Source organism: Artibeus jamaicensis, unplaced genomic scaffold (genome assembly GCF_021234435.1).
Source record: "Artibeus jamaicensis isolate MK-2021 breed Jamaican fruit bat unplaced genomic scaffold, CSHL_Jam_final contig_497, whole genome shotgun sequence".
NCBI classification, from domain to species: Eukaryota; Metazoa; Chordata; class Mammalia; order Chiroptera; family Phyllostomidae; genus Artibeus; species Artibeus jamaicensis.
In genome coordinates this window covers 6,022,560-6,045,555 of record NW_026521863.1, presented here as the reverse complement: position 1 = coordinate 6,045,555, position 22,996 = coordinate 6,022,560, and the positions used below count along the sequence as shown (strand labels likewise).

The window sequence follows — 22,996 nt, the reverse complement described above, 5'->3', positions numbered from 1 at the left end:
TGTTAATAAGCTCCCTCCAGTTTTCACTCTAAAAGGGAAAGCTGGGCCGAAGAGAAATTGCTTGCCTGTTGAAGGGATTCTGGATCGTTAGCATTAGCAGAGAGGTGCGCAGGTTCCCCTGCCCATGGTGTGTGGGGACATCTAACGAGTCCTTTCTTGCAGAGACTTGTGACTCCGGAAGTTTCCCCCCAGTCCCTCCGCTGCTTCTGGAGCTCTCTACATGCATTCCTAGCATTAAGCTGAGCTCATTGTGTAATTACTCACCCGCCTGTCCAGGGCCCACCACCCCCACCACCAGCCCTTCAGGGTGTTTGAGCCAAGTGCCACCCTTAGCTGTCTCTCTGGCTCCAGCGTGACGCCTGGTATAGGATGAATGCTTGTTAAACGTAAGAAGTACCTCGGACTCCTCCATTATTGGGGTGTAGCCACTTGTCATTTGACTGTTAGTTGTGTAGTCGAGCCAACATAGTACTTTAGTAAGTAATTGCATTGTTAGAAATGACTTCAGTTGGCCTGGTATTAATTTTGCTGATGCAGAATTTCATTTCTAGCATTTTAAAGTATGAAATAATTATACTGAATTCGATAAGAAACACAGCCAGATTTTTGCTCTCATACTTTGTATTTATTCTGCATATCTTGTGTGTTGTATAATTTAAAAATTATGATATATGATAGTTCAGATCTTAACACAGAACCATTGATGGGACAGTATGGCTGTGTACTGAAGTAAGCAAAACTGAGGTCTCAGTGAGGCCCTTACATGGAGAAAACCTGCAGGTAGTTCCAGGGTGACCAGTTTTTTTCTGGAAATAAACAAGTACTGCATAAAATGTGGTGAACGAGGTCCTGCGCTGTTTACGTTTACCTGTTGAACATGTTTTGGGTCCTAAAGCATAAAGTGCCCCACAACCTATGAAGGGGAAAGTCAGAGTTCCACGGTGGTGAGGGGCGGGCCGGAGCTCTGCAGGGCCTCTTTCATCTGGCGGCCCTCCAGGGGCCCTGGGGCGAAGCCCTTGTGGCGCTGAGCAGTCAGCGCTCCTTGCCCTGGACCCCCTCACTCATCCGTGGCCTGTGGCTTCCCTGAGCTGGGCCTTCCGTCGATTTCATTTCACGTGCGGGTCTAACTTCTACCGCACATTGCCATTGTCCTAGTAGGTGAAAACGACACCCCCTCACTCTGTTCCTTTCATTTTTTAAGGTGTGTAAAACTTCATAATTCCGAGTGACTACATGGTTTTTGTAAAAGTGTCTCCGTCTGTTTCCCAGTGTGGTTGAAATGAATCACTCAAAAGCAGTGTGCTATACTGGACTAATTTTTAGGAGCCTGAATCTTAGTGGTAGCTCTACAGAGAAGTCATAGAAAGATGTTACATAAAACTTTGGTGTATGTTGTCTGCGCAGAACGCTCCCTGACTGATGAGAATATATGAAGGCTCCCATGGATATTATGAGAAGTTAAGTAAAATTCTTTAGCTGTTTGGAGCTTCAGAAGCACAGACACTACCTGGAATCTAGTTCTTAGGGGCCCTCCCATAGATGACTCATACCTTCCATGTGGTATTATCTTCCTAATAAACATATCTTTAACAAACTGAAATGGAACCAAATATACAGTGTTTTCAAGGTATCACAGATACTCTGGCAGTAATTTTTAAAATGCCAGTCTCCCCTGCCTTTTAACTGGGAAATGAAAGAAAGTTCAGTTAGTTTTAATATGACTATGGTTTTTCTGTACCAAATACATCATCTTCATTTGTTTTCTCACAGATGTCATTCTTCACTCAATTTTGTGATACAAATAATTTTGAAGCAATAACCATGGTCAGCACTGGCTGCCAACTGAATAAGAGAAAAAAACCAAATCTGTGGCTCTGTCCATGTGCTCGCTTTTCCACTTTCTCAGTTCAGACAACTGCGCATTGCCAGTGGGGAGGGCTGTACCAGGCACAGGGGCTCGAGGGTTCCGGCACAGCGTGGCACAGGGACCACAGCTGACTTGGTGGAGGGTGACTGAGAACTGGTGGGGACCGGGGGTACAGGCTACCCTGGCAGGAACAGCTTCCTGTGGAAGGTCAACTCAGCTGCCACTTGCACATTGAAGGTGGTCTTCTGCATGTGATTTGTCACCTCTGTGCCACCAGACAGAGTAGCCAGTAGCAGCTGGCTTGTGCCATCATGCAGTACTCGCTCCCTATCGTCCCTCATCTGACAGAAAGCTGTGCCAGTTCTTGGAGTGCTCATGCCCATTCTGATTGAGACAGACCTTAAGGAAAGCCATCCAGGGATTCTGTTGAGATCAGTCCGTGGTGTCACTGAAGGAGAGCTCCTGTCAATTTCCTTAAGGAAGTCCAAGTTGGTTCATAAGAGCTTTATTAAGGAGCCACTCTTCCCTAGTAACAGGTCTTGTGATGTGGGGACAAGAGCAAGGAGAAGGGTGTTCTCTCTGTCCGTGAGTTTGTGGTTTAGATTAAATACAAAATACCAAAATGTGAAATCATTTAAAAACATTAGTGTGTGCAAAGATTATGACAGGAAAGGAGTTGTTGGAGGGGGTGTGCGGAACTTAGCAATTACTGAGAGGAGGATGAACACACATTTATTTGGATTAAGGTGTCATATAGGTTCACTCAACAAGAAATGGAAAATATGGTATGTCATGATATGCTAGATGTTTTTTTTTGGGGGGGGTGAATTTTTAAGCTTTGAAGAATATTGCACTTGGAATAGGCATGTTGTAGTTGACCAGATAGAACCCAGTAAATCAAAATATTAGAGCTAGAAGGATCCTTGGAACTACATAGGCCAACTTCATTTGTTTCAGACAGAGTAAACATCCAGAGGGCTAAAGCCCAGACTGGAACTCAGATGTGCTGTCATCAGCTGAGAACAGTGTCCCCGTCCTGGCCTTGCTGTGCTTACTCAGCTGGGAGGGCAGCTTCAGGCTGGGTCGGGAGTTGGGCTGGAGTTGGGCTGTCTGAGGGAGAGCTAAGGGTTTATCTTCAGTTGGTAGTGAAACTACCTTGGCCAGAGATTGAAGGTGGGGGCAGTGTATTTGGAGTGATGCCATTTCCTGACCAAGTGCTCGATATCCTGGGCTAAGAGGGATTTTAAAGAGCAAGATGCTGAGAATCCTGCTCTCTTAGCTGCTCTGAGAGCTGAAGAGGAACATCTGGAAAATTTATGTGGTAGGTTAAATGTAAGTGATGATGAAAGCACACATCTGGTTGGCAAGATTATTATAATATGTAAAATGTAAATTTTTCATCAAAATAGCCATTACTTACTTTAATAATTGCATTTTCCTTCAGCAAATTTAGTAGAAGTTTAGCAATAGGTAGGTGCATAAATACTTAAAAGTTTAAGATCAGCAATCTCCCGCTCCCACTCTACACACTTGTTGTCTTTGAAGCCGTAACATCACCGATATCGAGAGCACATTTAATTTTAATTTGTAGTCTTTGGAGTGGGATGGTAATGTGGAGATCCTCTGGTCGGAGCCCAGTGAAGCCTCGTCATGTCCGTTGCTTCCGGGCACCCCGGCAGCTGGCTGTCAGGCCTCCGCCTAAACCCTGTCCGTGCTCCAGGCTACTTTGGAGACTGCCCTTCCGCTGACAGACAGCGCCCCTTGTTAGAAAGTTCTCTTTCATAGTGAGCACAGGGCTTCTTTATAACTTGTGCTTATGTCTCCTATTTCTCTCTCGATTTTATTTTTGTTTTCTCAGAACATTTTTAATAGTTAATTTCAGACAGTCAAAAGTCTTAGACTAGAAATTTCTAATGTAAAACAATAGGATCATCAACTCATTGTGCCCTAATTTATTTAAGTAGGAAAACACACTGGACAAGGGATGAAAGTACCCGGTTCATGGCTCCTGCTCTGCCCCTTGCCAGTTGGGCACTTTGGGCCAGTTATCCTGTCCAGATCTGCTTTCGTTTTTGTAAAGTGAAGGTCATCATGCCTCCTCCAGGTACCAGGCCGTGGGGTCCTTTTGAGAATCGGATCCTCTGGTAGTCTGTCCATTTCTTCACAGGTATAAGAGGTTTTAAAATGGGACATATAAAAAAATTATTGATTAATTTTTAGAGAGAGAGAGCTAGGGAGAGGGGAAGAGAGAAAAGCCAGGGTGGGGGGAGAAAAACATCTACTTGTTCTACTTATTTATGCATTCATCGGTTACTTCTTGTATGTGCCTTGACTGGAGTTCAGACCTGCAACCTTAGCATATTCGGATGACGCTCTAACCAACTGAGTTACCTGGCCAGGGCAGAATGGGACATTTTGAATTATAAATATGATGGATGACCTAGCAGGTGCTTGAGTAACAAAGCATAATGATATAAAAACAGATGATACTTTCTGGCAAGTCTTGAAACCCCATGAATATGGCTAGTTGACAATTTAGTTTGTGCTTTTTTATATTTAGTATGGAAACAGGAAACATTTTAAGAAATTCAAGAATAAAGAAAATATATGTTATATTGAGGAGGCTAAACATATTTGTTGGCTTAACACCATATACCTTTTGATTTGAGCTGGTATTCCTGCTACAAATTAAAATTAAATTCAAGGGGGAAAATATTATTTGCTAATAATTTATGGGGTTAATTTTTTTAATTCAAAACACTTTATTTTCTATTTTGAGGTTACCTTCCTGATTCTGCTCTTTTGATACTCCAAGTAACTTGCTTTATTTGCAGCCTAAGTTTTCTTGTTTGCAGAGAATCCTTTCCTAAAATTAGAAATAACTCTTCTTGATCCCAGAACTGTTAAATAGTGGGTAGGCTGAAATGGGTGTTAGAATGGCATCTCCACCCAGAGCAGTACTGGGGGAACACGGAACTGAGAGGGAGGCACACGGGGAGAGAAATGTGACATCCATGTAGGGAAGCTGACTAGATGAGAGAATCACACACACGAATGGAAGTGCTCGTACTTTGATCAAAATAGCAGACGCAGTACCTTTTTTTGTTTCCTTTCCCTTTTTAAAACCAAACAATGCATCCATTTTTCAATTACTAGATCACTTTATTTTTTAAAGTAGATTTTATTGATTATGCTATTATAGTTGCACCAGTTTTCCCTTTGTCCCCCTTCCCTCCAGCAATCCCCCCCTCCCCGCCTTAGTTCATGTCCATGGGTCGTTCATATAAGTTCTTTGGCCTGTCTAATGCCTATATTATTTTTAATCTCCCCCTATTTTGTACCTACCAATTATGCTTCTTTATTTTTAGAGAGAGTGGAAGGGAAGAAGAAAGAGAGGGAGAGAAACAATGTGTGGTTGCCTCATGTGCACCCGCTACTGGGGACCTAGCCTGCAATGCAGGCATGTGCCTTGACTGGGAATTGAACCTGTGACTCTGCTTCGCAGGCCAGCACTCAAACCATTGAGCAACACCAGCCAGGGCCTCAATTATGCTTCTGAATCCCTGTACCTTTTGCCCCATTCTCCCCCCCCCACAACTGATAATGCTCAAAATTATCTCCATATCTATGGTTCTGTTTCTGTTCTTAGCTTGTTTGCTTAGTTTGTTTTGTTTTTTAGATTCATTTGTTGATACTTGTGAGTTTGTTGTCATTTTAATGTTCACAGCTTTAATCTTTAAGAAAAATGAGACTTTTTAACATTTCACATAATAAGGGCTTTGTGATGATGAACTCTTCCTTTAATTTGACCTTATTTGGGAAACACTTTATCTGCTCTTCCACTCTTAAACTATAGCTTTGCTGGAGAGAGTCATCTTGGATATAGGTCCTAGCCTTTCATGACTTCAAATACTTCTTTCCAGCCCCTTCTTGCCCGTAGGCTTTCTTTTGAGAAATCAATTGATAGTCTTATGGAGACTCCTTTGTAGGTAATTCTCTGCCTTTCTCTGGATGCTTTTAAGATTCTCTATATCTTTAACATTTGGCATTTCAATTATGATATGTGTTGGTGTGTACATCTTTGGGTCAAACTTCTTTGGGACTCTGTGCTTCCTGAACTTGTATGTCTATTTCCTTTCCTTTGCCAAGTTAGGGAAGTTCTCTTTTATTATTTTTTTAAAGAAGTTTTTTATTTCTTAGTCTTCTTTTTCCTCTGGCATCCCTATGATTCAGATGTTGGCTGTTTTGGAGATGTCCCAGAGTCGTCTTAAACTCTCCTCATTTTGTTGAATTTTTGTTTTCTTCATTTTGTCGTAGTTGAATGAATGTGTCTTTCTTATATTCCAAATTGTTTATTTAAATGCCATTTATTTGAATGTCTATTTTGTACCTACCAATTATGCTTCTTTTTTTATTTTTAGAGAAAGGGGGAGGGAGGGAGGGAGAAAGAGAGGGAGACAAACATTAATGTGTGATTACCTTTCTCGCCCCCAACTGGCAGCCTAGCCCACAGCCCAGACATGTGCCCCAACTGGGAATGAAACCAGTGACCCTTCGCTTCACAGTCCAGTGCACAGTCTACTGAGCCATGCCAGCCAGGGCTTAAAGTACATATGTTTCAAAGAGAGTAACATCCTTAAGCAGCTTTCCATTACCAATAGGATACAGTCTAAGACCTTTTGTCTTCCTAGTGGAAGATGCTGTTGAATCTGCTTAATGCTTGTGAGGGTTACAACAAAGGAACAAGTATTACATTTCCTTTGTTTATATCAGAGGAGTACAAGGATCATCTAAGTCGAAACTTAAACACACAGTGCTAAGTGTTCTCAAATGTTAATGTTAGCTATTTAAATAAATGTGGAGAAGTGTTTCACTGTGCTTTTAGTTAGCGTTTCCTAATGACTAATGATGTTGAGTATCTTTTCATGTGCTTTTTTGCCATCTGTATGTCCTCTTTGGTGAAGGGTCCATTCACATCTTCTACCTTTTAGAAAATAATAGGTTGTTTTTATTTCTTGAGTTTTAAGAGTCAGATTCAAACCAGGTTTATCATATGCATTGCATTAGGTCGATATATCTTTTAAATCTTTTCACCTATAGGTTTTTCATTTCTTTATTGTTTTTCTTACATTAGGAAAATCCAGAACATGAGAAATTCTATAGGATAAGTGGATTTTTCTAATTACACCCCCAAGATGTTGTTTAGTATGTTTTTTCATCTTCTGTATTTTCTGTAAACTAGTTATTTGGGTGTAGAGACTGCAAGCTTGATTTTCTTTTCTATTTTTTGGTGCTACATGGGTAGCATCATGCACATCTATCAGGAGGTATAATATGATCGTCTGCCCTTTTTTTGTGATATTAAAATTGATCAGTTAGTTAGGGCTTATTAGTTTGATTTGTTCACACTATAGCCCATCGACCTTTCTACCCAGTGATTTTAGTAGCCATTGAAAAGCTTTGCCTAGAGCCACTGTTTCATTAGTAATTACAAAATGGTGTTATCCAAATTTGTCAATTCTTTATTATTTGTTTACTGGAATACTTATAGCAAGGAAACTTTGCCTCATCAATTATTTGGTTATGGGATACTGTTTGTAAGTAATAGAAGAATAAATGTGGGTTTGGGGTTTTTTTCCCTCTATTCTTGCCAATTTTCAGAGTGATAAATTACCATTTTTCAAAGGTTAATAGTGAGGATTTAATTTTTTAGGATCTTCATGAACTCATGGTTTTTTAGCATACATGAATTTTTAGCATACTTGTCTCAGTGCTTTGCACTGTTATTTTTGGTGCTCAAATTGTCCCATCCTTGGTCACTGGAAGCTCCTTCAGGATGGTTCTAGAGGCCTCTTGGTACCCATTTTGCCATTTGGAATAACAGGATGTCCCAAGCTCATCTGACATGTTGATTCTTTTAATGTCAAAAGCTATTGATCCACTGTAGTAGCAACAAGCATACCTAGACTTTAGTTTTTTGAGTCTAGCACCCAGATCTTGGTCTTTCATACCATTTTTCAATAAAAGAAGCCATATCTCTGTGGAGAAATGTCTAATTTTAGAGTGGGGCAGGAAATACACATGAAGAGTCTGGAACATCTTGTAGTGTCAGAAAAGTAAGGTAGTGCTACAAACACACACACAATAAGCACAAACATCAAGTAGGGAAGGGAGCGTGTCACAGGGACACCAGAAGCCAACTGAAGGAGCTGCCAATACGTGTTCCAAAGTTGGAACAGTTGGAGCAACAAAATAAATGAAGTAATATCGGGTTATGCCCCAAACTATACATGTGTCTGCACCGATCAAAATAAGTGTAATGGAGGAGAATAGACAACTCTCACTGGCAGAAGAATTATAATTTAGGTAGATAACCCTCTGTCAGGTGTGGGTGCTTATAGTCACTTCAGTACAGTGTAGAAAGGAAGAAGAAATGGCTTTACAGTGAAGAAACTTGACAACATTTCGGCCTGGTGAGCAAAGTTGGTATCAACAGTGGTAAGTCATGTTGAGAATATGTACCGTTGATATGATGTGAAGCGACGGGCACTTCACCTCTGTACTCATTCTCCCAAAACTCGTAACTCCAGCTAATCACGAGAAAACATTGGACAAATCCTAATAGGGATGTCCAACAAAATACCTTGGAGTCCTCGATCCTGTCAAGGTCACCAAAAACAAGTCAGAAAAACTAGCATAGTCAAGAGGAGCCTAAGGAGACATGACAACTAGATGTGGTATTCTAGATGGTATCATGGAACAGGAAAACAACACTAGATTAAAATAAGGAAATTTGGGGACTTTCAGCCAAGATGGAGGCATAGGTAGATACACTTTGCCTCCTCGCACCACCGAAAGAAGGACAACAGCAGATTTAAAAGCAAAAAATAACCAGAACTTCCAGAAAATTGAAATGTATGGAGGTACAGCAACCAAGGAGTTAAAAAAGAACAGTTCATCCGGACTGTTAAGAGGGACGGAGATGAGCAGTCAGGGTAGAGAGGACCTGTGGCAAGGCTGCAGCTGGAGGACTAGGCTGGCAAGGTGGAGGCTGGTGTACCAGTTGGTCCCATATTTGCAAGCAGATAACCAGGAAGAACAACTGGGGAGTGAGACACACCATGCAACCCAGGGTTCCAGTGGGGAAATAAAGCCTCAAAAAATGAAACCCCTGTCTGTAAAAACCTGTGGGGGTTTCAGGGTCAGGAGAGACTCCCAGCCTCAAAGGAGAGTTTGTTTGAGAGACCCATAGGGTCCTAGAACATACATGAACCCACCCACCTAGGAATCAGCACCAGAAAGGTCCAATTTGCTTGGGGGTAGTGGGAAAAGTAACGGAAAGCCAGCAGAGAGCTGAGCAAGCAGCACTGTTCCTTCTTGGACCCCCTCCCCCACACACAGTGTCACAACACAGTGATGAAGGTTGCCCTGCCCTGGCAAATGCCTAAGGTTCTGTTCCTTATTACATAACAGGTGCGCCAAAACAAAGAATATGTGGCCCAAATTAAAGAACAGATCAAAGCCCCAAAAATAGAACTAAGTGATAAAGAGATAGCCAACCTATCAGATACATAGGTATTCAAGATGCTCATAGAAATGGTTGAGTATAGTCACAAAATGGTTGAGTAACCTTTGAAAAAGTGAAGGCTATGCAAAATGAAATGAAGAGAAATATACGGGGAACCAACAGTGAAAGTTAGGAAACTGGGACTCAAATCAACAGTTTGGAGCAGAAGGAAGAAATAAACATTCAACCAGAACGGAATGAAGAAACAAGAATTCAAAAAAAAAGGAGGGGAGAGGCTTAGAGAACCTCTGGGACAATTTTAAACATTCCAGTATCCAAATCATAGGGGTGCCAGAAAGAGAAGAGGAAGAGCAAGAAAACTTATTTGAAAAAAATAATGAAGGAGAACTTCCCCAATCTGGCAAACAAAATAGACTTCCAGGAAGTCCAGGAAGCTGAGAAAGTCCCAAAGAAGCTGGACCCAAGGAAGCACACACCAGGGCACATCATAATTACATTACCCAAGAGTAAAGATAAGGAGAAAATCTTAAAAACAGCAAGAGAAAAGGAGACAGTTACCTACAAAGGAGTTCCCATGAGACAACCAGCGGATTTCTTAAAAGAAACCTTGCAGGTAAGCAGGGGCTGGAAAGAAGTATTCAAAGTCATGAAAGGTAAGGATCTACATCTAAGATGACTCTCTCCAGCAAAGCTTTCATTTAGAATGGAAGGGCAGATAAAGTGCTTTCCAGATAAGGTCACATTAAAGGAAGAGTTCATCATCACCAATCCCTTTACTATGTGAAATGTTAAAGGGACTTATCTAAGAACAAGAAGATGATCAAAAATATGAAGAGTAAAATAACAACAGATTCACAACTATCAACAGTGAGACCTAAAAACAAAAACAAACTAAGCAAACAACTAGAACAGGAACAGAATAATAGAGATGGAGATCACATGGAGAGTTATCAGTGGGGAGGAGGGAGGGAGGAAGGCTAAAAGCTACAGAGAATAAGAAGCATAAATGGTAGGTACAAAATAGACAGGGGGAGGTTAAGAATAGTATGGGAAATAGAGAAGCCAAAGAACTTATATATGCAACCCATGGACATGAACTAGGGTCTGGGAAATGCTGGTGGGAGGGTGGGGTGCAGGGTGGAGAATAGAGGGGAGGAAAAAAATGAGACAACTCTAATAGTGTAATCAATAAAATATATTAAAAAATTAAATTAAGGAAATTTGAGTAAAGGATGAACTTTAGTGAATAATAATATAGCCATATTAGTTTATTAATTGTGATCAATAACTAAACTGTTTAAGATGTTAATAATAGGGGATTTGGTGTGGGGCATATGGGATCACTGTTCTCTATGGGCAATTTTTTAAAGCTCTTCTAAAATTTAAAGTTTATTAGAAATCTAAAAAGTTGTTTACCCTTTGGCAATGACTCTGAGAGCAAATGTTTATATAGTGTATTAATGTATTTTCAAATACAAGTATAATTTTTGTCTTTGAATTTCTTCTCTACTTTCTAGTTGGGCAAGGCGATTATTATTAATTTTTTCTGCGAACATTAAGCTCATACACCACAGAGGGGACACCACCAGTACTGCTGAAGTCTTCGCCTGGGGGGCAGCACCGTGTCTCCACCCAGATCCTGCCCCCAAAAACACACACACCACCACCACCACCCCATGGGCCTTAGGGCAGGGAGGGAAGCCTGCCTGGCTGGCTTGGACTCAGGCAATAGAGGTGCCATTAATATGGGTGGAGAGCTCTGGGAAGGAGCAGCCTTAGGGGAAAATAGATCAGAGAACTCTTAGAGTTAGCTGAGTCATCTGTTAGGTATCTGGGGAGAGATTTTAGATAGAGTTGGAATAAGTTCACTGAAGATAAATTCAGGGTGGCAGAAGGCAGTGGGGAGGCAATAAAAAAGTAAGAGAATGAGTAAATTATGGTATATTCAGACACTGGCTTCTGTGCAGTAGTGAAAATACATGAGTTAGAGCCACACTTGTCAACAGCATGACTTTTGCAACATAATGCTGAGTTAAAGACTATACAGTGTATTAAAGCTTAAAAACAGGCAGAAATGCTAATTTTTAAGCTGGATCATGGAACATCGAAGGTTATTATCCCAGTTTTTTTTTCTTGGTCTATGTTAACATTTTTCTATAATGCTTAAAATTCTTAAAAATAACAAAATCATGAAGGAAGAATCAATAATATATAATATATTGATATAAAAATGCATTTGAACTTAGGACATGAAATGCCATTCCGGCGTTTTATCTCAGAGGAGGGGGATTGAGGGGTAGGAAGAACACTCGGGGCTCTTGATAATCCTGCTGATATTTTCGTAAACTGAATGCCGAGAATACTTTGGGGTAATTTTTTTCTTTAAACTTTTATCTTATGTCACAAGTATTACCAAAACATTTTTTAAAGTTTCTTTTTAAGTTTGAAAGTATGTTCACCTTTTCTCAGCTCTACTTTTTAAGTCTGTAAAATGGGGAAGTTATATCAATGGTGATACTTTGTTCTAAGATATTTGTGAAGATAAAACAAGCGAATGTATGTGAAAATGATTTGTTAACCCTTAATTAATTACTATTGCTAAAGGAAACTGTTCAAAGTCCCTTTCAAAGAAGTTTGAAAAGCTAGAATATGTCCATTGTGGGAGGGTCAGAAAATACAGAAAATTTAGTAGTAAAAATCTACTAAAATTCTAATACCCCACCACCACTTGCTACCATTGTTTCTTTCTTTTTACTATGGCTTTTTTGTTTTCTCTCAGAACAAGAACTTGGTGACACGGTTGTTTTTCAGAGCATTTCTGTGTTGCAGAAGTCTGAAGACAAGAATATGAGCTTATTAAGAAAACGTGAGGTGGCTTCTCTGCGCGTTACACCAGGTGCTCCTCGAGGGCAGGGCATCTCATCCACCTGCACGTGTCACCATGAGGAGCAAGCAGGTGGTGCTGAGTGATTGATGGCCGTGGCCAGTGTGGTTGAGTTTGGTAATGGAGATAAGTGTCCCAAAGAGGAGCAAGGAACTGGGTCTCTGGCTTGTACCCTGACTCATCTTGAACCTGGTATGTGACCATCAGTGAAACCTTCACCACCAGGTGCCAGGGGCCAGAGAGGTGTTCTGGGCCAGAGGTGGCAGGAAGTATTTAGGGGTGTTGGTTTTTAAGGTACAGAGTTGGTTGGGTGGGAAGTGCAAGAGACAGAACGTGGGTCTGGAAAGGACTGTCTTTCAGATCATTTCTCAGAAGAAGAAACTGCTGAACCAGACTTATGCTCTGGAAGTCTTAGCTCACAAGTAAATAATACAGAGCTCTCACTAATTGAACAAACACTGTGTGCTTGGCACTGGTCTAAGGTCCTTTCTCACACTCCTCACAACTCTGGAAGGGTACACTGCTGTTCCCCAACCCTGGCCAACTCGGAGAAAGGCGCTGAGTAGGTCCACCATTGCCTGAAGCCACACCATGTCCCAGGACCTTCCCGCTGGTGCACTGGTTCTTAAACCATGGTTCGCAGTGAACTTTTAGCCTCTAGTTTAAGATGTTTTTGGTTCTTTGTTAAATGACCTAATGTATCCAGAAATAAACTGGCACTCATTTTGTTTTTCTTGAACACTTGAACTTACTGCTGTTTCACTTAATAAATTACGGAGTAAGAAGAACCAAGTAGTAATAATTATTTATAGGGATTTACTACTTGAACAGTTTGTATTTAACATTCATTCGAATTATATTCTTTTTTTGTTGAGGGAAATATTTCTGAATATTGATAATACTGGCTGTTTACTGAGGTGGTTTCCCATATATTTTTTATATTTGATTATAGAAATACATTTTATATTTCTATAAAATATAAATGATACTCATATTTATCTACCCCATTTGAAGGGTTCTTGCTTAAAATGATGAACATCCTTGAGTTGGGTTAACTGACAGTTTTGTTCTCCCTAAAAATAGTTTTAGGTGTTGGAAATGATGTGACTTATTTAGGGCATTAGATCACAGCCCAGGTAGGCTTTCAGCAGACCTGCCTTATATTTTTAGTATAGGTTTCTCTACTTTTAATTGTTCTCAATATTTATTTATAACAATACCTATAAAATAATAGAATATCTTACATTAGAGAAAGCAACAGGCTGGCATTTTTTAAAAAATAATCAAAGACCTAGGTCAAAACTTAGCTTACCTCTTTTTAGTAGAAGATGGCACCTTTCAGCTAACAGCCTAAACATTACCGTGCTCAGTGTAAACCTGAGCCCCACTTTCCTTTAAAAGGGAAGGAAAGTTCTGCCTTAGAATGCCTGGGCACCCTGCATTCTGCCACATAATTTGGGCACCTGAGAACCCAACTGGCCTGCTAGTGGGTAATTCTTCAACACTCTGGTATGTTGTGCCATTGCCAAATAGACTGCAAGGGTCTGAAGAACAGGAAATAAGCTGCTGGGAGATAAGGTGGGCAGCTGCAAACCGTAGACGAGACAGGAAGCGAGAATACTAATAATCCAGGGAAATAGCATTAGCAGCTTGACTTTATTTTTAAACCCAGAATTGTTGGAAAGATCTTTTTTTCCCCTAATTTGGAGGTGCCACCCGCTTATTTAGTTTTATTCATTAGAACTCACGGCAAAGAAGTGTGTATGGGGACTACATTTCCATTTAAAGCTGCATCTCAGCTGGTCAGGAATTACAAAAGGATGCACTGAGTCTGTGAACTATTGTGTTACCCTACAACTACCACCGTATTTTCACAAGACCAGGAAATCTTTGACATTAGAAATAACTTTCAAATACTTCTTACCTCTGCTCTTTCGTATTTGTCATACTGTGATTATGCTGGCTGTTTTTATGAAGAAGAGGAATTTGATTATTCATGTGAATGGAATATGCAGCCCTACCTAGATGTTAAAGCAACAAGGCAAAAGTATAGAAAAGGTGACTAGCCTCCGTGCTCTCCAACATGCTGCCTCGCCATATTGGAATACCATTGTATGAGGAAGGTCATGGTAGATGAAGGGTCACTGTGTTAAGAAAGTTCAGAACTGATAAGAAGAAGTATCGTGGTATTTGTCGAATTCCATCCTATGGCGGTCGTTCTGGAGGCTGTCAGTGATTGTGGGCATACATACTGAACCTGTGGCTTTGGGGACTGCATGGTAGCAGCACGCACTTTTGTGGATTCCAAGGCCAGATCCTCACTGGGTTAGAAAGAACTTTATAAAGATGATATATTCACTGCATTTAAAAAGGCTTTTGTTGCTGTGTTGGTTTTACTCTTTTAAAAAATTAGATCAGTAATTTAGAGAATTTTAAAAACTAGACTTAGAAATATGAATCTGGATTTGCTGCCCCTCCATCCACTTGTGTCGAGGGCCCTCCTGGGTGTGTTCGTAACTCTCACTGCAGATAGAGCACGAGATTATGTCCGTTTGGTGGGCTGAGCTCTACAAGGACAGTATGTCTTAGCACCTAACACTCTGTAATAGGCAGGCTGGTGGTATTAGCAGTTGTTAAAAAGACTTGAAAATAATGTGCTTGAAATAATAGTTCTTAATAACATTTTATAGTTCAAAGATATTGCTGTATAAGAATCATAACTTCTAATTGTGTATTACTCTGGCACAGCGTATTCAAATCACTGTGTGTCGGTCGGTGTTCAGAGATGATCGTGACTCTGTCCCTTCCCTCACACAGCACAGCTCAGCAGGGAGGGGGCGTGTGTAGCAGCAGTTACCACCCACTCGGGGTGGGGGTGGAGGGGCACTTCGCGTGCAGAGCTGGGACTGAGCGAGGCAGACCTCTCAGCAGAGGGGCGGCTGGACGGAGTGCTGACAGGTGTCGGTGTCCGCATCTGTGGAAGTTGTCTTGGGCGTGGGAGCCACCAGCCAGGTTACATTTGAGTGGTGACTGCCGTGTCTCAAGATTTCAACCCCACAGCTCTCTGATTTTTGCATTGTTTTAAAGAACAGCTACAGTATTCTTACATATTAAGTGGGTAAGCATTCCCTAAGAAAATTTGAGGATTTTGTTACGCATCTTACAACTAATACTAATACCATTAGATGTGGCGGACCAAGGCTGGGCACTCTGGTGCCTTGAAAACAAACTTAAAGACCTAAAATCATGGTGCTCTTGGCACAGCTTTGAGAAATGGCTGGATTCCATGTGGGTCTGTGTTTTGGACATGCATGGGTGTGAGGAGGGGTCTGGTCTTTGTGGGTTCTTGACAGTCTGTCATTGTACAGTTGACCCTGGAACAACACAGGTTTGAACTGCATGGGTCTACTTGTAGGCGGGTTTTTTCCCAATAAATACCCTTATGTACTCAGCCCTCTGTGTCTCCCAGGTTTCGCATCCACGGATTCCAAAAACTACAGATACAGATGGCCATTGTATGCATTGATCTATGCCATTTTATATATTAAGGGGCCTTGGGCATCCATGGATTTGGTATTTATAGTGGCCCAGGAATAATTTTTGGGAAGTCAAAAGGGATAGGTGGATTTCTGACTCTGAGTGGGGTTGGTGTTCTTAGCACCCTCATTGTTCAAGGGTTAGCTTTGTAAGTTAGAATTGGAAGACCATTTGCACAGGTGCCACATGTTCACAGCGGTTTTTAGTTTATTAGGCACAAAGCCCTGGAAGGAGATGGGATTCAAAGGTTTTTTATGAATATTCGATGTGCTCTTGCTGCTTAAGGATAATCTGAGTTTGACAGACATATGTCAGTATATGTCCACATATCCGCGGATGTTCTGGCTCCCAGCTGGACTTTTCCCAAGAGCAAGGATGGCTCTTCTCCAGTTTCGTATTGGTCACAGCATCACACAGTATGAACCTATGTGTGAATTCAGTGTCTGACTGGAGGACTTAACATCATTTGGCATGATCACCAGCATGGGCCAGTCAGGTGACACTCCGGGAACGCACACTGCAGTGAATGCTGGGAGTTGGTTTGGGGGCCCTGCGCTCCCTTCAGAGTCCTGTGTCCTTAGAGGTGTGCCTGGGTTCTGCAAGGGCTGTCGTCAGGCATTTACCTAATCCGCAGACCACCTGCCAGAGGGCCTACCTTTTAGAGGAGGGAGTGATGGTTAAGAAAGATGAAAGTTACTATCCTGATTCAGAATCTTTCAAATTTAAAAATGAAATTTTATACTCTAACGTTTTGAAACATCATTTCTTCCTATTTCGTCTGTGGTAAATTCTATACACTTAAGATATTTTAAATGTGTATGCTTTCCAAATTGGCCATGTTTTAGATGGTGAACTGTTTGAAAATAAGTCTAGAAAAGATATGGAAAATTTCATGTTGGAAGGAAAATGAAATTAAATAGGCCTAATCCCTTCTTCCTTCTGTGCTAAGTAAGTAATACTCTGATTCAAATGAAAGACACAATAGATTTTGTGGAAAATGTTTTCTCATAACACGGGACTGGCAGATGAGAGATCCTTGCACTCGTGAGAGGCAAGGCTGGATTCTGACTGCCTTGCCTCGCACTCGTGAGAGGCAAGGCTGGATTCTGACTGCCTCAGGGCCTCTGGTTTTACAGGGATGGGCACTCTCCTCTGTACTTCACCGTTTGCTCAGGTGTCTGTCTGCTCTTTGCCAGGAAGCCTCTATGTGCGTCTGGTTCCCTGCAGCTGTGCCATGTGTGTGGGTTGTGCCCTGTCCTCTCCGCCGAGCTCCATATCCTTCCCCAGGCTTTTCTTGCGACCATGCATTCTGTATAGTCTGCAGTTTGATCTCTCCGTGGGCGTAATCCTGGCCCGCTGGCTCACTTCCTATGGTAACCATCTTCTTGGTTGTTTCTAGGTTGTGCTGGTGAGGTGGAATGAGCCATACCAGAAGCTGGCCACGTGTGATGCAGACGGAGGGATATTTGTGTGGATTCAGTATGAAGGAAGGTGGTCTGTGGAACTGGTCAATGACCGAGGGGCTCAGGTGAGTGGACCACAACCTCCTCCAGGGACAGGCTGCCAGAGAGACTGCACAGACCTCGAGTTCCAGAGCAAATGAGCACTCTTTCCAGAAGTAGGTGGATGAGAAATGAATGAGACTAGAACCCTGCTTTTCATGCTTCGTGAGTGTATTGCTGTAAAAAGAGAAAGATCAGACTTCCTTCTCCTCACCTGTGCTGCTGTTGTGGGGCTGCTCCAACTTTTAAAGCTTTAATTAAATCTGTGAAATCATTTTTATACTCAGCGTTGTGACTGCCTGTTAAATTGGGATCCTCTGAAGTACTTCTGACACATCACTTCTTGCTCCTTTTCACCAGGTATTTTCCCGGTGTTGTAATCTTCACAGTTCTCTCACAGGGAGCACACACAACTGCTCCTCACAACCCACTCACTGAGCCGAGGTTTTAACACTTTTTCCATCAGGTTTCAATTAGCGGGGCCACCTGTGGTCCTCCCTCAGCTCTTCCTTTCTGATAGGAGTTTGTCTGGCTCAGAGGAAAACAGTTGCTCCAGGGACGCCCTGCTGGGCTGTGCCATTCAGAAAACCGGCCTCCTGGGGTCTTCTGGCTGCCGGGCTGGCTCCGCTCTTCCTCCTCTGTGAGGATGGGCCGCCCCTCCTGTGCTTAAGTCCCAGCCCAGAGACTTAACCCAACCAGGGCTTCAGAAGGAGTCTGCAGGGACCTTAATTGATGAGGGGTTTCTCAGACTGTTCTCCTCTCCTGGGATGGCTTTCCTGTGACAGCCTTTCTATATTTCTGAGGAAAGGAGGATTCTCACCCTCTTCTGTCTGCTCTGTTGCTTAAATGAGCTACAAGCGTCCCCCATGTTTGAAAGGTAGAGATCAGTGCAGTGACAAAAAATTGCAAGGAGTGAAGATATATCATTAGCAGTTATTATCAGCAGAATGAGGATCTTTATGAGATGTCATCACAGAAGACAAACCTACTTCTGGGTAAAACTAGAATTTTCTTTTTTTGTGAGTTTACTTGGTAGGGTAAATGTAATGATTTTGACTGGTTCTGAGAAGGTCATATCAGTTTCCTGCATACCTCCACAAAGTGAAAAAGGAGGTAGAGCCCACCCACCCTGTGGCTACTGATTAGCCATTGACATAGAGCCACAGATGTGGAAATCGTCATGACCATGAGAAGTGCATGTCACGGGGGCGGGTGGGGGAGAGGGAGGCAGGGGCAGTCAAAAGCATGAGGCCTGGAGTCACACCACACAGGTCAAGAATCTCACTCAGTGACTTGTTAGTGGAATGTATTTCTCTATGCCTCAGTTTCCCCATTTGCAACATAGGGACTCTAATGGAACCTGCCTCAGAGGATCACTAGGACTAAATAAAACTGAATATGGAAAGTGCTTATAGCACGTCTGCAAATGAGAGCCCCCGTGAGTTGTTAGAGTATCTACAGAACCATGAGGCACTACTACCTCGTAGCACCCACGCACAGACCCTACCTGCCCTAGAATAGTAGCCACAGTGTCTTCACCAAAGACCAGCTTTAGGTTTTGCGGCAGCACCTCTTCATGGCATTCTGTAGGGTGGATGGAGACTTATCTGAATTTGCCCATAAGTGTCTCTATAGTACTCTAATTCTGTCTACCAAAATGTGAATGAACTCTTTTCCCTAGAAAGGCACAGTGGTCAGGTGAAATGTGTTTTCAATGGGATGGCAAGACATCTTTAAAGTGTTACCCAGAGAAATAAAGTGAAGGGGATCTAGGGATGCCCACTCGGTGCCTGGCTTTTTCATGTGTTATCTCTCAGTCTTCACAGGCACCCTTTTCAGAAGCTGTTTTTATTCTCAGTTAATGGGGGCCAAAAAACAGGTCAGGGAGGTTCAGTAACCCGCTAAAGCAAGAATTTGAACCCAGGTTTCAGTCCAAAACACTTGATCACACACACAATCTTACTCCCCAACAAGAAACTGTTCGCTCTATTATCTCTATTAGAAATGCGTGTATGCATGGTATATTGATAAGATGTATTGTTCCAAACTTCTTTTTTGAGCTAATAATACTGTCTAATTGGATTATTCCTGTATTGTGACTTCTCAAAGTCTTATTTAATTCTTTCAATTCTGAGGGTATATTTGGCATATCCCATATTCTAAGACACAGGCTTTAGGTGGGAGATGCCTGAGAGAGCTCCCTCCTGCTCCTCGTTGTTTCTCAAATGTGACCACAGTAGGGTGCCAGTCTGTGCACTTTTCCTCTGACGTGGGACATAATACCCAGGAAAGGTGCTTTCTGGCATCAGGGACAAAAGACCACTGAATCTGAAGAAACCTGACTCTTGATCAACAATACTTTTCAAGAAAGACCTTGATCAAAGGGGAGAGATGTGAAAATTAATAAGCAGAAACTTCACTTAAAATGGAGTTGAGAGGTTGAAAGAACTTTCACTCAGAGCTCACTTAATGCACAGGACTGACCCTACTGGAAAAAAGAGGTATCTGCATCTCTGACAGGAAGTGATCTTACCTGACTGTCAGCAGGAGGAAGGGAAGAGTCCTACTGGCCCTGGAACAGCTCAGCCAATGGGAGGCAGCCAGAGCTCAGCCCATGAGAAGTCACAATACTTGGAACTTCAGTTTCCTCCAATGGAATCTAAGTTTACAAGAGCCTCACCCCATTCTGAAGTCCATAAAAGAGCTGCCTTCCTCTCCTTGGTTTCTCCAGACCTGCGTGTTGCTCACCTCTAGACTGAGTGTAAGGAATTGCAATTCTTTGTTGTTCCAGGTAAACGTATCTGGCTGGCTGTTTGTTAAAGTTCAACATTACACAAAAGAGCTTAGGCTTCAGAACTGTTGGAGTCCAGCCTCAGCAGCCAAGTAGAGCCATCACCACATCTTTTCCTCCTGGCTGGCAGCCTGTATGAAGAGGGAGCCTTCTGTCACCTTTGTAGCACCTCTGTGGTCTCTGCCACCTCCATATTCCACAGCTTTGTTTGTCGTTTAGAGTTCGGTGCAAACAGGCATGTTAGAGAAGAGAAAGGAAGGATGAATTCAGACCTGGAAGTGAATGAGCTTATCTGGACCATAGAACATGGAAGCACCTAGAATCTCACAAATGCCTGTGCCTGCGAGTCCTGCCAAAGTAATCACTGTATCTTGTGATCTGACTCATTTTTTATATTGTTTTAATTGTGTTGAAGTCAGATCTTAATTTGAGTGAACATCCCATTCTGTTGGTGATGAATCAACTGGTTGAAGTCACAGTGACTCTGTACACCTGAAACAGTGTCTAGTGGGAAGAGAGACATTTTACTACTTAGAACAGGAATGTCCTTGAGATTTGCTTAGAGAAAAATAATACCTTTTAGAAGAAATGACAAGAGATCCTTGTTACATAGCGTTCCTTTCATTGAGACAAAGTAATTGAACATCTGGCAAAAACTAAGTCCCACTTTAACAATTTCTTTTTTAGGAAATATTGAGTCCTTTAGTTCAAAATTGAGTCTGGAACAGCGCATGCATAGTTCTGCAGTATTAGTCACCAAGGGTGGTCTGATAAAAAAGCTCCCTCAGGCTGCACTCAGCTTCCATGAACCCTTGTCCAGAGATGCTCTCTAGTGAGGCAGGAGAACTGCAGCCCTCTCAGCTGAAAGACAGCCAGTGGAAGGGGCTTGCTCCTTCCTGCCTTTACAGCAGTTGGTACTGAGTGTCCCGTGTTTCTTTTTCCAGTTGTCATACATTCTTATCACCCTGTACTGACCTGATTTAATAAATTAGTTCATGTAAACATCCTATGTTAGAATTTTTTGTGGGTGTGAGATTGGTTGTGTGTCGGACTATACATTTCAGCCCATTACTAAGATGCTTTTCCTTTTAGTACAAGTACTTTCCAAGGTAAACAGGTTAAAATGTATGTAAACAAGACCATTATTTTTACAAAATGAAAACTTCCAAATTTTATTGGAGAATTAATGTGTTTTAAGTTCTTAAGAAAAATGTCTCTAAAATATGTTTTAAGTTCTTAAGAAAAACTAGATAGTGTAATTTGTCAAAATATAAAATGGAAAAACCAAGATTTTGAATTTACCTAATGAACCTCTTTTCAGTCACTTTAAACCAGCTAGCAGTTCAAAAGCTATCTCACAAATCACTGCCATTGTCATGATGGAGGCATTGCTGATCACTCAGTGTAGACTCAGATCCCATGCTGGAAAACCAGCAAAAAGTTCATGTCCCTTTGATGTGTGTTTGTTTATTATACTATTATTTGAAATGTGATCTATCCAACTAATGTCACAAATTTTAAAGAAAAGTTGAACTTTTTAAGTATAAACAATGGTGAGCACTAGAAATACTTTTTTTTTTAGTTACAAAAATTGGAAAGAAATGGCAATATAAACTGAGAAAGTAACTTACAGTGATAAGAAACAGGACTAAGTACAAGAATAATTAGAATAAATATAAATGGACTAAATTCACAAATGAAAAGATAAAGCTTGACAGATTATATTTTTAAAAACATACCTGTAAGCTGTTACATACCACACCTAAAATTTAAATATGCAAGTTGAAAGTAAAAGGATGGAAAAGATATTTTGAGCAAATAGCAAGGAATAAAGAAAGCTGAAGTAGCTAAAATAGGCTTCAAAAAGTCAGAAAGCAGTATTTGGTTTATAGAGAATTACTAACCACATGATAAAAGCTGTGGTTTATGATATGGTTTTAAGTATGTGGTTTTAAATTATATGGTTTAAAAGTGTGGTTTTAAATATGTGTGCACCTACTAATAACAGCCTCAAAGTATATGAAGAAAACTGATAGAACTGAAAGGGAAATTTGATCAACTCATTGATGTACTAGGAGGTTTCAACAAAAAGACAAATCAGCAAAGGTGCAGAAGACCTGATGAACACAACAAGCTTGACTGATTGGATACATACACATTCTAAATCCACAAATTAGAGGACATACATTTTTCTCAACCACACAGAGAACATTTATAAAAATTGATGATGTTCTAGGGTTCCACAGACTTTTCTGTGAAGGTGCAGATAGTAAATATTTTTAAAGATTTTATTTACTTTTATTTTTTAAGTATATTTTCTTGATTATGCTATTACAGCTATACCATTTTTTCTCCCTTTTATTCCCCTCCACCCTGCCCTCCCCCGGCATTCCCACCTTAGTTAATGTCCATGGGTCACACCTGTAAGTTCTTTGGATTTTTATTTCCTGTACTATTTTTAGCTTCCTCCTGTCTATTTTGTATCTACCAATTACTCTTATCCCCTGTACCTCTCCCCCATTCTCCTCCTTCCCCCTCCCTGCTGATAACCCTCCATGTAATTTCCATTTCTGTGATTCTGTTCCCATTCTGGTTGTTTGTTTAGTTAGTTTTTGTTTTTAGGTTCAGTTATTGATAGTTGTGAGTTTGTTGTCATTTTAATGTTCGTATTTTTTATCTTCTTTTTCTTAGATAAGTTCCTTTAACATTTCATATAATAAGGGCTTGGTAATGATGAACACCTTTAACTTGACCTTATCTGGGAAACACTTTATCTGCCCTTCCATTCGAAATGAAAGCTTTGCTGGAGAGAGTCATCTTGGATGTAGGTCCTTGCCTTTCATGACTTTGAATACTTCTTTCCAGCCCCTGCTTACCTTCGAAGTTT

At 41.3% G+C, this 22,996-nt stretch overlaps 1 protein-coding gene across 5 annotated transcripts in view; it reads left to right on the top strand.

Moving 5' to 3' along the window:
- Positions 1-22,996, top strand: part of TULP4 (TUB like protein 4) — a 205,876-nt gene that overhangs the window by 116,216 nt on the left and 66,664 nt on the right. For 4 of the 5 annotated variants that reach the window (XM_037126219.2, XM_053668691.1, XM_037126218.2 and 1 more), the window contains one exon: positions 17,216-17,344. In XM_037126219.2, the coding sequence (XP_036982114.2) occupies positions 17,216-17,344 (129 nt within the window). Of the gene's footprint in view, positions 1-12,165; positions 12,352-17,215; positions 17,345-22,996 lie in introns of those variants that run through there. The other variant, XM_053668693.1, reaches the window with a different exon arrangement.